General features: G+C 42.3%; 1 protein-coding gene across 1 annotated transcript in view; it reads left to right on the plus strand.

Moving 5' to 3' along the window:
• Positions 1–17,845, plus strand: part of SLC18A2 (solute carrier family 18 (vesicular monoamine transporter), member 2) — a 63,198-nt gene that overhangs the window by 28,663 nt on the left and 16,690 nt on the right. The window contains exons 3-9 of the mRNA XM_015411236.1: positions 5,675–5,733; positions 8,020–8,103; positions 9,684–9,776; positions 10,787–10,876; positions 10,989–11,032; positions 11,115–11,175; positions 15,839–15,934. Coding sequence (XP_015266722.1) covers positions 5,675–5,733; positions 8,020–8,103; positions 9,684–9,776; positions 10,787–10,876; positions 10,989–11,032; positions 11,115–11,175; positions 15,839–15,934 — 527 coding nt within the window. The remainder of the gene's footprint in view (positions 1–5,674; positions 5,734–8,019; positions 8,104–9,683; positions 9,777–10,786; positions 10,877–10,988; positions 11,033–11,114; positions 11,176–15,838; positions 15,935–17,845) is intronic.

Below are 17,845 nucleotides of genomic sequence, written 5' to 3' on the forward strand. Positions count from 1 at the left end.
CAGCAGGCATTCTGAAATACTTCTTGGTATTTATTTATTTATTTACTTATAGTTCCACAAACCCGAGACCCGCCATAACAACAGTTAGTTTGGCTTTTAAAATTTGATAGTGCCAATCTACAATGTGTTGTTCCTCTATAAACCTATATAATTATTTATGTATTTAAGTGACTGCCCCCAGCAGGCATTCTGAAATACTTCTTGGTATTTATTTATTTATTTACTTATAGTTCCACAAACCCGAGACCCGCCATAACAACAGTTAGTTTGGCTTTTAAAATTTGATAGTGCCAATCTACAATGTGTTGTTCCTCTATAAACCTATATAATTATTTATGTATTTATTGAAAAACACCCTACCCTGAAAAGTGCATGGTACCTATAATTGCTTGTAGAAACTAGGTTCCTATTCTAAAAACTATGGACAAGCACACAGTAATATCTGCACTGGCTCCGTTATACAAACAGGTGTATGCACATGCATGCAGGCTGAATGGTCATTCACCATAATAGGAACATGTCCTCAGTGGACCCTATTCCATATATACATGAGTAAGGCTGGGCTGCCATGCCTGAAAGTAGCTTCTTTCCTGGCCAATGAGTGGGCAGAACAGCCGCCTGGCCCCTAAAGCCCTGCCGGTCCTCCAATGGGTCTTACTTGACCCTCGCCTCTACCGGAACCTCCCTGGAGGTCACCTGCCTCATTTCTTGATGCTGTGGTAGCACCACTGCATCCTAGCTGGCATCCTCCACAGCCTGTCGCAAGAACGCAACACCTCTGGGCCATCGGAGCTCCCTGGACTTCCATGTAAAGACAAATGTGCTATTAAACTTGTGTTAAAATGCTCATTAGAACCAAACAAAGACATATAATGATATGCTGGGTTTCAAATTCCCCAGATCACAGCATCAGGTTAGAAGTCACACTGTATCCCTGCTTAAACAGAAAACAGAAGGTACAAATGACGTATTGCAATGGATATTGCCGAATCCCAACACATAACAAGGACTAAGCCAAATCGCCAACCCAGAGTGCCTTCACACTGTCAAAGTCACGTGTTGCTGACAAGAAATCCGTCACAGAAGGAAACCCTTAGGAATTTTGCTGTTTTCATTAGATTACACTTTATTTCTCCTCCACACACGAAGTGCTTAATCAAGCGACCCAGTTCCCAGTAGCCTTTTTTATTGGCTGCACTCCCTCACCTTCAATTCTGTTTCTATATGTAGTTCAAGTTAGCTACCAGTAAAGGTTACTATATTATTCTAGAGAAGAAAAGGAAGCGACCAGATTTTCATCCTGCACTTCACTCAGAGTGGTTTACAGTCTCCTTCCCTTTCTCTCCCCATAACAGACACCCCGCAAACCAGGTGGGGCTGAGAGAGCTATGAGAGAGCCACTCTTGGGAGAACAGCTCTTAGAAAACTTTGACTGACCCAAGGTCACCTGGCTGGCCTAGCCGAAGAATGGGAAATACAAACGTTCTCCAGATTAGAGTCTGCTGCTACCCAACCACTACACCGAACATACATCCTTATGCATTAGGGCCAAATACTGTAATCTGAAGAGTGTCAATTTACCTTGTCCTTCCCTGAATAAAAACCCTGCAAAATGTTATTTGAATAGACATACCTGTCTCCCGTCTCAAATATAATAAGCCCTGCTGCAATAAGTAGGGAATCAATTTTTTATTCTTATAAGGCATAACCCCTTCTTTAGCACTGTCCACTTTCAGGCTTGCTAAATGAGTATTGCCTACTCTGCCTGGCAAATGCTCTCCGGGTCTTTCATATCACCTACTGCCAATCATTAACTAAAGATGCTGGTGATTGAAACAAGGACCATCGGGACACTTACTAAGACCCATCAATTAACGAAAGATGCTGGGGAATGAACCCATGATCATCTGCCCACCAAGGAGATGGCCACTCACTGAGACATATCCTCTCCCAAAATAAGGTCAGGGCAATTATTACAGAAATTAATTCCCTTAAATCCAAGGCTAAAAACTACGCCAGCAAAAGTGGATGGAGGAAGGAAGGGAAGAAGGAGGAGGTTGGATTTCTACTCCACTCCTCACCCAGAGCCTAGGAGTAGCCCACAAACTCTCCTCCTCTCTCCTCCCCACAACGGACATCCCACAAGGTAGGTGGGGCTGAGAGAGTTCTTTTCAACACGTCCTTAAGAAAACAGCACTGACAGAACCAAGTGGAGGGAATTTCTTTTATTTCTTTTTTAGTTTTAATTCTTTATTTTAAATTTAAAAAATTAGCAGCCTAAAGCACTCACAGAACTTGGCTTCCCTCTCAGGTCCCTCTCACAATGCCCACCTCTGTAGGTATTTTAACCAAATGGCTGCCCATAATAGACATTTTTAAAATGGCCACCTTTGCCTGGCCTCACCCAAGATGGCCACCTCTGCCCAACCTCACTGAAATGGCCGCCGATTGAAGGGCACCTCTTAACAACCCAAAGCAACTATTTATCCCAAACGGCCAATAGGGGGCAACTCCCGCCAGAACCCCCTTGGCTGTTTATAACAAATTACCATCTATTTCACCCTGTCGAACCCACAGACCCGCCTAACAGCAACTTGCCCAACAAACCCTGGTTGTTACGGGAATGAGACCCTGAGCCTGTTATGGCTATAGAGCAGAGTGGCTACCTAAAGGCTGGCCAGCACGCAACTCCAAAATGGCTGCTAGGTCCTCGGAGCCGGTAATGCTTCCGTTAAAAATCACCCTCAGGCAGCCAGAGGTCCTCTGCCATTTTTTTCTTTTATCGTTTTTAAATTCTAAATACCTGTGTATTTATTTAACGCTAGTGTTCTATTGATTAAGCCACCCTATGTAGCCCCAAGTGACAGGCTGCCGCCACTGACTCCCTCCCTCAGGCCTCTGCTGGTGCGGGCCACCTGAGCAGCTCAGACGCCTCCGGCATGCCACTGCCCCTGGACTACCTCCCTCCTCTGGGACACCGTCGCGGGCCACCACTGGCCGCCGATGCCAGTGCCACCGAGGGAGCCACCCCCCCAAACTGCTGTTGCAGGAATGGGTCTGGCACGAGCAGGCCACCACCACGAGCGGGCCGCCACCGTGAGTGGGCCGCTGCCGCTGCCAGTGGACCCGCAAAAAGCGGGCTGCTGCCGCCACCGCCAAAAAGCACAACAAGCAGCACTCCCACCATGCTCCTGTCTAGGCGAGAACGCGGAGAACTGCTATGGTGGGAGCGGAGCCTAGCCCCCTTTAAATAGCCGACTCCACCCCCCACCCCGTCAGGACACATGGCGTCCTGCACCGTTGCACAGTGCCACCCCGCTTTTTTGTTGGGAAGAAGAGAAGCTAGGCATGTACGAGAATTGCCATATTGTCCCTGTGGATAAATGTGGAAAAATACCCTCCATCTGAGGTTTAGGGTCCAGCCAGGGGATCCTCGGTCTTTGGGGCTCCAATTTGCTGCTGGAAGCCCCACCCCAAACAGGGATGTTGCCGCACAATGTTCCTGTCATGATGACATCACCTGGAAGTGATGTCATTGTGTTGCCAACATTGGGGGGGTGACACTCGAGTTTTGGGGCAAACTCAATGGTTTTGAGGGGAAAAAACCCATTGAGTTTTACCCAAAAACTAGAGCGCCCCCCCCCCCCGCACTTCGCTACAAACTCAATGGTTTTGAGGGGAAAAAACCCATAGAGTTTTACCCAAAAACTAGAGCGTCACATTGGCAATACGACAAAACTTCATGATCCTGACTGGCAACCTGGAGCCCCCTGTCAGCAGCCAGGTGGGACCTGGCAACCCTACTGAGGTTCAACCTGATATTTGGACATTTGGGACTACAAACTGTTTTCGGGAAAAAAATCCTGTCCATGAACAGCATGCCAATAGAGAGGAGTCAGTTGCTCACCCATCTAATCGCTTGCTTTTAAGTGGCTGGTACTTAATGTTTAGGAGCTGCGGTGGCTCAAGTGGTTAAGACGCTGAACTGAACTGCAGGCTGTGGAAGGTCGGTAGTTCAGCAGTTTGAGACCCGAGTGTGCCGCATGACAGAGTGAGCTCCCGTCTCTAGTTCCAGCTCCTGCCAACCTAGCAGTTCGAAAGCAAGAAATTGCAAGTAGATAAATAGGAAAATAATCCTTCCATGGGAGAATATCAGGAAGCAAGGCAAAGAGTGAAGGCTGAATACAGGGAGGGTTTTTTTTAAATCTATCTATAGGTATGTATATATATAGATCAAAGATCAAAGACTTGCCTATGCAAGGAAAAGAATCCTTCTTTCCATGGGGGAGTATCAGGAGAGCCAGGCTCAAAAACAAAGAGTGAAGGCTAAATGGCTGGAAAGAGCAATGAGCACTCCTGTGCAGGGAAGCAGATGACCTTGACAGAGAAAGAAAAAGGTACCAGTTGCTCCTGTACCTTCTTACATTGATATATCTGTTGGGGAAAAATAAGATTCCCAGCCCCACCTAGTTCGATAAGGGAGGGGGATGAAACTGGCAGGGACCCTGTAGTTTCCGAGAGAGAGAGCTATTTCCAAAGTAACTCTTATTTATTGAAGTACAAAACCAAAATGTAAAACCTTCCAAACATCTTAAGAATCTAATATGCAGCACACAGCATTAATTCAAAATTTCAATACTTGAATGTTTGTGCACAGTAGGATATCCTTGGATGCTGTGTCAAGACCCATAATGGAGGGTGGTCGGCCAGAACAACAAGGAACAAGAGTAAACCCAGATATTAAGTAGTATCATTTTCCATCCATAGGAACTAATGACACTGTCAGTCAGGTCTGTGATGAGCATCTGATGTACTCGACAAAGTTTCATACAGTAAGGCATGAACTTTACCTGTAGTTAAAACAATTTCTGTGAGGGCAAGAAACTCCTACTATGTTCAAGTGACAATCTGTATATAATCAGTGGATCAGGATTACTCTGTGTCAGGGAGGAACCATGGAGACACATACCCTATATCTAGATGTTTAGATTGTTACCCTGGTCTCTGGAAATGTAAACCATTCTTTCTCGGACAGACTGCATTGTCTCTGACAGTGCTTGCTTGGGGGCAGCTAACCACAAAGCTTTATGGGAAAGAGCCAACAATTCAGCCATAGAATTTAATAAAAATGGGTTTGCAAGGGACTGGGGCTCAATTGAGGCCGCATTTTTGCAGCAACATCCTTATCAGGTGAGAATTTTAAAAAGAAAAATTTGAAAAATCGCCAAAACAAGGGATAAAAATTCCTTATTGCCAAGGCAGGGAGAAAAAACACAGGGTGGGGTTGTTCCACAGTCACGGTCTAGTCAGTGGAGAGTGGGCAGGATGTGGCTGGAACCAACAAAAGCTCAGGAAACATTTCACACATTAACAAGGCTCAAGAGAACATGCAGAAGCCAGGGGATAAACTGAAGCAGTATGAAGCCTAAACCCATATAATAAGGCTGTATGGAAGACACAAATACTAACCTGTCTGAATCAGAATAAGGCAGCTTCATGTGTTCAGAGTTAGACAGTGAGGTCTTTAACAGGCTTGGGGGGGAAAGCTACTGAGAGGTCTGAGTAAACTGGTCTAGGTTTGCTGAATGAAGAAGTAAATAATATGTATTTCAAATATTTTTACAATTAAAACATGAACAGTAAGATTAAGTATTGTATTTGTTTTGTTTTCCAGAATAGGCTATCAGCTTCCCATGTTTGCTGGCTTCTGTATCATGTTTGTCTCAACAATTAGTAAGTACTGTGTTTCTCCTTTCTTTATGCCAAATACTGCAGAAGAAGAGAGGAATAGAAAAGAAATATACTTTTCTCCCATTTGCAATTTTAACGATATTAGATATCCCTTTGCTGTGTGGACACTTCAAACCTCCTTCTAGGAATGGGAACATTAACTAGAAAAACTCAATTAATTTAGAAATGTATCTTAACCTATGGAACCTAACCCATATAAATGTAGTGTAGAAGTAGATTCTTTATGGCTTGGGTCTTGCAAACAACCAGTGGGAATCGCTGACAGAACTTCCCTGCCCTACTTTTCTCCCAGCTTTTCCCAATTCCTGGAAAATTTATTCCTGGGGTATAGGGATTTGCATGTACTAATGGGCTGCTGTAGTAGGGAGGCAGACAAAACAAGATTGCCATTTTTGCATTGTGCATTGTGCATGAGCAAAGCTGTGCTCCCAGAAGGGAAAGAAAGGAACAACTTTGGCTTTTCCCCTCCTCACTGTAGATGTCTGACCCACACAGTTGCTAGCAAGTTCCTCCACCCTAGGAATAAATTTTCCTGGGGTGGAAAGGGCTTTGGGAGGGAGGGGAAGGAGGGGGAAATCCTGTGATCCTTGCAGGGATCCAACCATACTTCTTTGGGCATGCTTGGAACTTTGAAATGTTTTCTCTTTTTGTCTAGTTCAAAAAGTTGAACTTGCAGCACTATGAGTAGGATAGGTGGGAAAAAACTGTTGCTTCCTCTTTTCCTTCCTTCTGTTTGTTAATCTTTAAATTGCCATATGTAAAGTGGTGGGGGGGATACAAATGGAATGTCTCTCTGTCATTCCTAGGATTGCCAGCTCTGAGTTGGGAAATACCTTTTTTTTTTTGAGGGGTGAGATTTTGGGGGTGGAGCCTGAGGAGGGTGGGGTTTGGGGAAGGGAGGGACATCAATAAGGTATAATACCATAGAGTTTACCTTCCAAAGCAGCCATTTTCTCTAGGTAAGCTGATACCTGTCACCTGGAGATCAGTTGTAATCAGTGTTCCCTCTAAGCTGAGTTAGTGTGAGCTAGCTCACAGATTTTTAGCCTCTGGGTCACACATTTTTGTCTTCGCTCAGGAAGGATGGCTCTAGAGCCAACTGATTTATGCAGCAGCCAAATTGTTCGCTCACAGCTTTAATGCTGGTAGCTCACAAGGTAGAATTCTTGTTCACAAGGCTCCACAGTTTAGAGGGGAACATTGGTTGTAATTCCAGGAGATCTCCAGCTACCACCTGGAAGCTGGCAACCCTAGTTATTCCTCAGAATGGCTCTTGGATTGTGACATTCCCATTGTATGTAGAGTCCCCATGGGGGGACTTCAAACTAGCTTGGCTCTTTCTATTTCCAACAAAGATGTTTCCACTGTGGAATTTGAATAGCATCTTGATTGGAATGTTTCCAGAGATTTTTCATGGTAAATGTGTTCTGATATGTCCGCACAGATGCAGCCTCAATGAATACTTGCTTTTCTGTATAGTTACATTAGAAGGAATTTGAGAAAGACAAAACAATTTTGAGGGCACGTAGGGGGTATTTTTTTCTGTTTTGGAAAAATAATGCATACGTTGGGAAATATTTTGTCTGCACTGTACGCAGGAATTATCATTCATGAAAGATGTAGACAGTCATATAAAAATCTTCATAGTCTATGTGTTGATTGAGTTAAACCTTCTTAAGTTTTCACTCATTCCTAAGAAGAAGAGGAAGAAGAGGAGATTGGATTTATACCCCGCCCTTCACTACCCAAAAGTGTCTCAAAGCGGCTTACAAATTCCTTTCCCTTCCCCTCCCCACAACAGACACCCTGTGAGGTGGGTGGGGCTGAGAGAACTCTTGACAGAAACTGCTCTTTTTTTTTTCAAGGACAGCTGTGCCAGAGTTATGGCTTGCCCAAGGTCATCCAGCCAGGTGCAAGTGGAGGAGTGGGGAATCAGACCTGGTTCTCCCAGATTAGAGTCCGCGCACTTAACCACTACACCAAACATTTCATTAGGTTATTTTAAATGCTGTCAAAAATTTTCAGTTTTCCATTGGAAGGAACTGAAAAACAGTCCTCATGAAATAAATATGATGTCTCCCCCCCCCGCCCCCAAATGTTTCTGATAACTCCAGGCCTTCACATCTGTAGTCAGCACTGAAAGTGCCATGGCTCTGACAGAATAACCTTGTTTAAAGTCAGTTCTGATATTAGTGAAAACAACTTCAATATTTGAATTGAGTTAGATTTTATCTGAGTTTTAAAAAAATGTTTTGGTCTTTCCCACAGTGTTTGCCTTTTCAGAAAGCTACAAGTTACTGTTTATTGCAAGATCACTTCAAGGAGTAGGTTCCTCTTGTTCTTCAGTTGCTGGTAAGTATTAACAAGTGCATTTTTATATAGATTACTAATGATCAGAACTGTTACTTTCAGCAACAATCATATTCCTAACTTTGTTTTCACTATAATTTTTAATCATGAAGGAATCATTCACTTAGAGTCAATATGACTTTTGATCAACATTATTGTTAGATAACTAGCTAGATAACTAACTGTTATATATTCCTTCATATTTCCCCCCCCCCTCCAACCTTTTTTGAAAACTATTGCAGCAATGTATTTTTGCTTTTAAAAATTATTTGATCAATTGTATAGGTCAGTTGGGAACTGCTATACAATGGTAGGTGAAGAGAAAAAAGTGTGTGTGTGTGGGGGAGCATGAACAAATGAATCAAGTACCTGAAAGAATAAAAGTGTACAATGTACACAAGTGGGACAAGTGGAACTTGTGTATGTTGTACACTTTTATTCTGTATTGAGGCTACAATTGGGCCCATAATTGTTTTTAACTAACTGATAATAAATATGTAGTGGGAATTCTGAGACAGACCACCAGAGATTCAGCAAGGAGAGTCAACAGTTGTTTATTTTGGAGCCAAGGTACAGCCAAAGCACCAAGAGGCACTTTCAAACAAAGCTGTACACCGAATGAAGGTGGAGTTAGGCTTATATAGGTACAGAGTACAGAGGGGGAAAAATTATTTCCTTGTTATTCTCTTAGAAGAGAAGATTATCAGAAATTATCAGAAAACAGCATTCTGTACTTTTTCAAAACCACAACATCTTTGGCTGATCACATGTATCGTGGGAAGGCTGAATATCAACAGGTGTTATGTCTGATTGGTGTAGTGGTTAGGAGCGCGGACTCTAATCTGGGAGAACCGGGTTTGAATCCCCACTCCTCCACTTGCACCTGCTGATGTGACCTTGGGTCAGTCACAAGCTCTGGCACAGCTGTTCCCAAAAGAGCAGTTTGTGTCAGAGTTCTCTCAGCCCCACCCACCTCACAGGGTGTCTGTTGTGGGGAGGGGAAGGGAAAGGAGTTTGTAAGCTGCTCTGAGACTCCAAGTGAAGGGCGGGGTATAAATCCAATCTCCTCCTCCTCCTCCTCCTCCTCCTCCTGATTACAGAAATAAAAAGCAAGGTTAACCTCTTCCTTAGTAACGGGCTGTTTGCAAGCATCTTTATTTATTTTGTTTTTCCTATTTGCAAAAGCAAATGCGTTTCCCTAATGGCCTTATAATGCTGCACAATTGCTGTTAGATGCTTAGATGCTTTACATACATGTAATTTTGATTATATTTAAGTTATAATTATAGTTTTTAGTCATTGACCCTTACATTGTATGTAACTAACCTTTCAGGTACTTGGTGCAGTGGTAGGTGTACAAAATTTTATTATCTATCCAAATACAAGGGATCCCTCTCCTATTCATTGGGAGTGCCACATTCAAGACTCTTGTAAAGCTCAGCATATTGGGAGCGTGCAGACATGAAGCACATTCATATGTGCCTAACGGTTGACATTTCTATAATTTCCTGCCTCTCTAGTTATTGTCACTTCTACACTGAAAAGGTGATATTATCAGCCTTCTCTTATGATTTTTCATCCAGGGATGGGTATGCTGGCCAGTGTGTATACTGATGATGAAGAAAGAGGCAATGCAATGGGAATTGCCTTAGGAGGAATGGCTATGGGAGTATTAGGTCAGTATGGTGAAATTCACTAGGGCAAAACGGGCAGTTTTAGAAAATGTTCTGTATGCCTTTTTCATACAAAGATAAACATTATATATGTTAAATGCCATTAATGCAAGGTTTAAAAATTCTAATACGTATTTGGTCCTAAGGTGCTCAGGAGAAACATGGGCATAAAATATTTTAAGTACAAGTTTTAAATAAATACAAATTATGCTTCTATATATATTTTGAACAGAGGTCCATCAGTGGCTATTAGCCACAAGGTATAGATAGGAACTCTTGGTCTGGGGCAAGTGATTCACTGTATTCATGGTGCTTGGGGGAGGGCTTCTAGTGTCCTGGCCCCACTGCTGGACCTCCTGATGGCACCTGGTATTTTTGGCCACTGTGTGACAGAGTGTTGGACTAGATGGGCCATTGGCCTGATCCAACATTGGCTTCTCTTATGTTCTTAACAAGGTATGTGGAGTGCCATGGTGTAGCTTTTAATTATTTCATTTATGGCATTTAAATGAGTTGATTCTGATTTGTTGGTTTTCCTGGTCTCAGGTTATTGTTATTAATATTCAAACATGTGTTTTTCCTTAGCTAAGTGAAGCAGGTTTTTCTCTGTAAATCTAAGAAATAAAACTAGAGTTCCCTAGAGTTAAACATACCCACACTCTTATGAAAGCAGGTATTTTTATTAATTACAGCAACTGTCTCAACGTTTTTGCATCATTTTCAAGCTCGTTGCCACTTTTCTTTTATACAGGAGAACAATACCCTTAACACTGTAACATTTTCTCTAGATGACATAGGAGGTATATGTTACTTGCCAGGCAGACATAATTCCAACCTATGTGTGTTTACTCAGATGCAATTCCCACTGAGATCAGTGATTATCCAGTAAGTGTGGATAGAGGTGTAGCCTTAGAAGGTCTGAACTGATAAAGAGTTACTGACTGTTTAAAAGGTTCTTGTGCTCCTGATTTTAGTTGGACATCAAACTGATTCTGAATGATTTTCACTCATAGTGGGCCCGCCTTTTGGAAGTGTGATGTATGAATTTGTTGGGAAAACAGCACCTTTCCTGGTGTTAGCAGCATTAGCTCTTTTAGATGGAGGTAAGGAGAGTAACTGTATTTATGACTGAGCAAATAATTTTGAATTCTGAAATTATAAACTGCATCATTTTTTAAAATAAAATATCCTACATTTTGATTTCTTCTTTTTCAGCCATACAGTTGTTAATTCTACAACCATCCAGGATACAGCCAGAAGTAAGAACTTAAACAAAACATTTCCCAAAAATTGCTTATATTGTCTTTTTTCTAACTCTGTGTCTTCTTTGTCTGTTGGTAGAGCCAAAAAGGAGCATCACTACTGACACTCTTGAGGGATCCATACATCATTATTGCAGCAGGTAATTTGGTTAGGAATAAGTACTGGTCAGATGTGACAGATATTCTGTCAGTGCTTTCATGGTAAGAAGTGAAAGGAAAGCTATATAGCACAGTTCACAAACTCTGGCCTGAATAGGATTTAATGTTTTCCCGAGACATTGGAGAGGTTCCTGAATAAGAAATTCCCTGAAAGACAGTGGTCTGCCTCTTCTCCTCTGCAATGTGCAGGGTTGAGTGGCTTCTTAATTGTGTGGTGTGCATCTTAAGTACAGTAGAGATCTCTTCAAATCCCCACTGTGATTCCTTGCCCTCTCAGTTCCTTACCCACGATGTCCCTTTACTTCAGGCTTCACAATCATCTACCTTTTTTTCAGATTCCCCCTTCTCATTCTTTTGCCTGCACTGCAGTCTCCTTATGTCTGGGCTCTCTCTCTGTTTACTAGGTTCTCTGCGTCTTGGAACTTATTCCTAGGTCTCAGCCTGGGAAACTCCTCACAGAAGCTGGACTGTACACCGCTTTGTTCCATGAGCATCTGAATGCTCCAGGCAATCACACTAGCTCAGTTAATCAGTGTACAAGGCTTCACCACTACAAATGCAATACAAATCAGACTATCTTTTCATAGCATAGTACTTAACGTGGATTATAATAAAGATATGTACTGGAAGTACAAATGGTGTTTGGCATTTGCTGGATCCCCTGGGAAAGTTGTTAAGTGAGTAACACCAAATGCTGATTCACAGATGCAGTCATCTTGTTGACCAATACAGATTGTTTGAGACTGGAGGAATGTTGATAAGAACAAGTCTGAGAGTGGAGACTGTCGCACTCTGAAAAGAAATCTAAAGAAGGAAATTCGTTTTAAAGTGCCATTGAAATTAATGAGAGTCTTTTGACAACTTAAACACTAACACATTTATTGTGTCACAAACTTTCGTGAATCATCAGCATCCACTTTAGGAAATGTAAGATACTTTGAAGGTAAAATAAAAGGTTCTTTAGAAACATCTGTAGAGCTGATTGAAGCAGAAAGAAACTGTGGTGATATTGGTCACTCATCAGCAGGGCTATTTTTGGGCAGGAACGGAGTTCCGGCTGGCTCCTGAGTTGGCCACGCCCAGCAGGAACTCATTAACATAATAGGCCACACCCAATAGCAGAAACTCGTTAGGATTGGCTACATTAGGGGTGTGTGGCCTAACATGCAAAGGAGTTCCTGCTACAAAAAAGGCCCTGGGTTTTGACAACAAACAGAGTAAACAGAATAAGAAGCAAAAGGTGGGCGTAGCTGGATGACCACACTTCTGGTAATATGGGGGTGTGGCCTAATGTGCTAATGAGCGGTGCTGTCAGGGTGTGGCCTAATATGCTAATGAGTTTTGCTGTTGGGTGTGGCCTATTATGCTAATGAGTTCCTGCTGGGCTTTTTCTACAAAAATAGCCCTGCTCATCAGACTGTTTTCTGTAGTCATTCTACATTGTTGCAATGCATGGTCCAGGCTGCAAGTGGATCTTCACGAGATTAATTTAAGTCACATCTTTGTCTGCAGGGACAGTCACAGAAGGGAGCAGGTTATTTTTGTTTGCCTTGTGTCTGGTAAACATCTATTGTTATTTGTAATAAAAGTATGGTCAAGATATAATTATTTACTACTTTGATCTTGTATTGTATCTGCAGAATGCTGGACCACTAGCAGCAGTTGGTTTACATGGCAGGTTGCAGGAACGATTCCAGCCCCCACCACTAAGCATTGCTGGAGGAGGAAGGGGATGCGGTTCCCTTACTGGAGGACATCAGGAGGCAGTGACAGGTGCTGGGGCTGCAGCAATGTGCACGCACCCACTGACTGTATAGATAGTGTTCATCACTTATGATGGGTTCTGCTATCTGTTCAGTAGCTCTGTGTTCCCACAGAGGGCAGCAGCTGCAGCCTTGGGGTCTATGGTGCCACCTCCCAGTGCCTTCTGGTTAGGGCATCACTTATCTTTTCTCTTCAGTGGCACTCAGTGTTGGGAGCTGGAATTCTCCCTGAACCCCTTAACTTGAGCTGCTGCTGATCAATAGTCATATACCTAGAACAGGTTCTTGCCTAGCATCCTAGTGAATATACTGGCTTGTATCCAGTGATAATTTCCCACTAATGGAAAGCCTAACAATTAGTGGAACAAAAACTCGCCCCCCAGTATAGCCCACTGAGGTCCCCGAAAGCTGCCTTTGGGGGAAGCGGAACCTTGGGAACAGCATGAGGGACAAATTGGTGGGTCTGTGGTGGGCAGGGGTAATCGACCAAAACTGCCACTGTCCCCCCCCCCCATTAGCAGAACATTTCTACTAGATGCAGTCTGCTGTTGTCATGAGTTTATAGATATGTTAAAATATTATTCCTTTTGCTTTCATTTGCTATAAAATCAAATGTCCATTTGAATTTTAAATATTTTTTTCTCAGTTACCTTCATTGATTTTTTAAAAAATCCATAAATACTGGTAATCTGTTTTGCATGGCATGATACAGTATTTACATTGACAAGGGTTCTGTGCTTCCAGTGGCATGCAGAAATGATACAAGTGCACCTTTCCCCATCACATGGATTTCCATGCTGGAAACAATTTCACTTATGGCATTTCTTCTTTAATTCATAAAAAGATTTCAATCCAACTGAAGTGTGCCATCTGCAAAAGGACTTCACTAGTTCTGATTTGCATCACGTGTTTATACAGTGTCTTTTATCCCTTTAAAATTGTAGATTTCATTGACATGAGTTAGTCTACTATAGAAATTAGTAACAAAGTAACAAATTAAAAGCCTATCATATGTGGAATTGACCTGCCTTCTTTGTGGCTATTGCAACTTTTTGTGCATTAAAACCATATAATGAAGCCGTGTAACTGAGTGAATTTTGGTTGGCATCAAGCACTTGGTGATGTCAAACATTGCTTTCTGTTGATGTTATTATTCTTTTTGGTTAATCAAATTAAATGTAAACTTGCAGGTTGTATCCCCATAACTACAGCTAATTTAGAACAGCATTTCTTTTGCAGGCTTTTTTTTTGTATTCTTCAAGGTTTATTCTTGCAAAAGGTTGTCAGGTTTAGATATAAAGTAGCTTTGGACAGGGCAGTATTATCTAGTTCATTGTTCTTATAGACATATGAGTACTTTATGTACAGGCCATAGTGGAAAGTTTTCATTGGACATAACATTTTATCCTTCTTTGTAGGATGTTTTGCCCCTGGTATTTGCCCCAAGGACCATAGTGTTAGCAAGGCTAAAAGATTGTTCTAGGGATTCTAGATACAGATTCTAATATGTCTTGGCATGTTTGGACAAAGAATGACAGCAGTGCTCATTTTCTGCTGAACTGTATGAAGACGAGACAGTTTTTCCAGGGCAAATGTTTTGACTTGGAATTCAGGCAGATTATATTTGATTTTTAAAGATAAAATGATCCTTGAGCTGTAAATGGCCCTGGTTCTGTTATGTTGCATAGATAGAAAAACACTTTAAAAGTACATTCAGCATTAAGTATGTTATAAGGCTAACTATAGCAGCAGTTACAGACTTGGGGCTTCTCCAAATAGAACAAAATTCCTACAAAAAATTAATTCCCTACTAGGAACCCACATATAGGCAGTGCGCAAACCATCACACAAGATTCCCATGGTGTATACGCAAATAAATATGCTTTTGATGTATATGACCATATTTATTTATTAACGTGGAAGCTTTATATCCTGCATTTCAGCCCAATCAAGGCAGCTAACAACTAAAAGCAGAGATGTATAAAAACATATCATAAAAGAAATTAAAAACCAGAAGTAAAATACACACACGCATAAAAACAGACATCAAATGAAAACCTAGATATCAATTAAAAACGTAATGTAAAGGAGGAGGGATTATTGAGGGAATGCCAGATGAAACAAAAAAGGCTTCACCTGCTGGTGGAAGGCAGTGATAGAAGGGAACAGACTAATTTTTTTTTTGGGAGGGGGGTTTCCACAATCTTGGTGCCATGACGGAAAAGTCCTTCTTTCAGGTTGCTACTCAATCTCCGAATGTAGGGGTATCCAAAGCATGGCCTCAGAAAATGACTGTAGTATTTGGATAGGTTCATATGGGAGGGGCTGGTCCTTAAAGTATGCTGGCTGCAGATTAGGGTTGCCAGCCTCCAGGGGGGGGGGCTGGGGACCTCCTGCTTTAACAACTGATCCCCACCTGATGCAGATCAGCTCCCCTGGAGAAAATGGCTGCTTTGGAGGGTGGACTCTATGGCATTGTACCCTGCTGAGCCCCCTTCCGTCCTCAAACTCCGCCCTTTCCTGGATCCACCCTCAAAGTCTCCAGGTTTTTTCCAACCCAGACCTGGCAACCATACTGAAGATGGTATAAAGCTTTAAAGGACAACACCAGCCCCTTGGATTGGGCCCAGAAACTGTCACACAGAAACAGCTGTAAAGCAGTCCACACAGTTTTTGAACATCAGGCATACTGGCAGCAAGGACAACTGGAATAAATGGATTAAATGATTTTCCTTCTCCCCTAGTCTTAAAAATAATCGATATATATTTGACAAGCAAGTCTTTGAAGCACATATTATTTCTGTCAATGCTGTCCTTTCCATCTGTTGATTAGAAGTTAAGTGAAATAATTCCAGCAATCTATTTTCCATCTCTCTTCAAGGATCAATATGTTTTTCAAATATGGCTATTGCTATGCTGGAACCAGCATTACCTATCTGGATGATGGAGACAATGTGCTCAAGAAAATGGCAACTTGGTAAGGTGAAACAAATTGTTTTTGTTTGATTCTTGTATTTTTGATGATGAGAATTTTTTAATGGTCATGTTAGAACTTTTAGTGATAGCTTGTAACATTTTGTTTCCAAAACTTGCTTTTGGCTGTATCTGAAGAAGGGTGCATGCACACAAATGCTTATACACAGAATTAAACTTTGTTGGTCTTAATGGCACCACTGGGTTCAAACTTTATTCTGTTACTTTTGGCTTGTTGCAGATAAAATGTGTTGGCTCCAGCTTGTTTTTTCCATTCTGTCTTGTCAGTTCTTCTCCTTTCTACAGCATCTTTCCCACATGGCTTTTGTGCATGCAAGGCCCCGGACTCTCAGCATAGCCTTTCTGGGTAGACAAAGGGGGCTCTTCCTTTCCTTCTCACCAGCAGAAAAACTGATTGGATTCAACCCAGTTTGTACACATATTAGTTTAAACTGTTGGCATGCCTTTATACTTCTTTTGCGATGCACAATCAAGGGCACTGTGTGCGCAGCTTCCTATTGCACTTGCATAAGAGCTGGGCTCAGCAGCGGCCTGTAGAGCAAGAGATGGAGGAGAATCGCTTTTACTTTCCTGGTCTCCTCCTTTCCCCTCTTCTTGCTAAGAGAATGTAAATACAAAATGGGTGTGATAAATACTAGATACATGGGAGAAAAGACATTTCTGTCCACAATAGTCATTGTTTTTGTTCTATGAGGCTCATTAACTGGAGCGGTTCTCACCTCAGTCCAGTGACTTCCATGTGTATGTGGAGAGCTTCCATGCCAATTAATGTTGCTCCTATTTCTTCTGTACTGCAGAATATTCATGTACACAGTTCTTGCCTAATGATGGGGAAAGGCTGTTCAAAGAGTTCAGTTACTATGTATACTATAGTTTAGGAAGCAGCAGAGTCTTTAAAAGAAATCCTTCATTCCTCCCAGAAGGACTAATATAAGTGCAGCCAGAAACTGATAAAAGAACATGTGCTTTAAAAGCACCCCAAACACCGTATTTAATTTAAAAATAATTGAAAATTAAGACTGATTTATAGATAATAAGTATACTTTACTGTTCGTTTTTGTTTTTGAGAATGTTACAGTGCCATCCTACAAAGAGTTACACCCTTCTAAGTCTATTGAAGTAACTGGATTTAGACTTCTGGTCTGTGGATCAGCGATGGCAGTCGTTCTCCCTGGACCTCGGGGGAGCAACCCGCACACCAGCGGTATGGAGGGGTGCTACCTCAAGTAGCACTCACATGGAGCCTTTGCGATAGGCTCCAGGCCAGAGGGATTTTGAGGGGCAGCCTCTTCGACGACTCAATGCCAGAGAATTGAGGCTTCCCTCTGCCCTGATGGTCCTGCCACTGTGTGGGCCTCGGGCACAAGCTGATTCGACTGGGACAAGCACTGGAGATTGAGTGAAATATCGATTACTGCGAGCAAAGTCAAAGAAATAACCGACAATGAATGTGAGTTCAAAATAAGCAGAATAATTTAAAAGCAAACTACCCCCCCGGTGGGAAAAGTGGAGCACAAAGAGGGATGCCTCTTATGCGAATGGACAGATAAGCAAAACGAAGGGGCAGGGGGGGAAACAAGCAGCAATCTTGTTTTGAGGGACTTACTTGAGCGCTGACATTGAGGCGACGATTTTTCGAGTTCGCAAAAGGTTTGAAATTGTAAAACATCGTATAAAATGGCAGCCTTGCAAAGAAAGTTTAAAACGAAACCGGCAGGTAGTCAGAGTCCAAAACCGGAAGAGGGAGCAGACGTCATGAAAATGTTAGTGGATATGCTCAAGCCGGTGATGGAGCAACTCGATGGTATTAACCAGCAACTGACTTCCTTGAATCAAAACTTCGCATCCCAGCAGCTCCAACTGGCAGAAACGGAAAAGAAGGTGGAGCATACGA

Source organism: Gekko japonicus, unplaced genomic scaffold, assembly GCF_001447785.1.
Source record: "Gekko japonicus isolate JY-2015 unplaced genomic scaffold, Gekko_japonicus_V1.1 scaffold1337, whole genome shotgun sequence".
In the NCBI taxonomy this organism is placed as follows: domain Eukaryota; kingdom Metazoa; phylum Chordata; class Lepidosauria; order Squamata; family Gekkonidae; genus Gekko; species Gekko japonicus.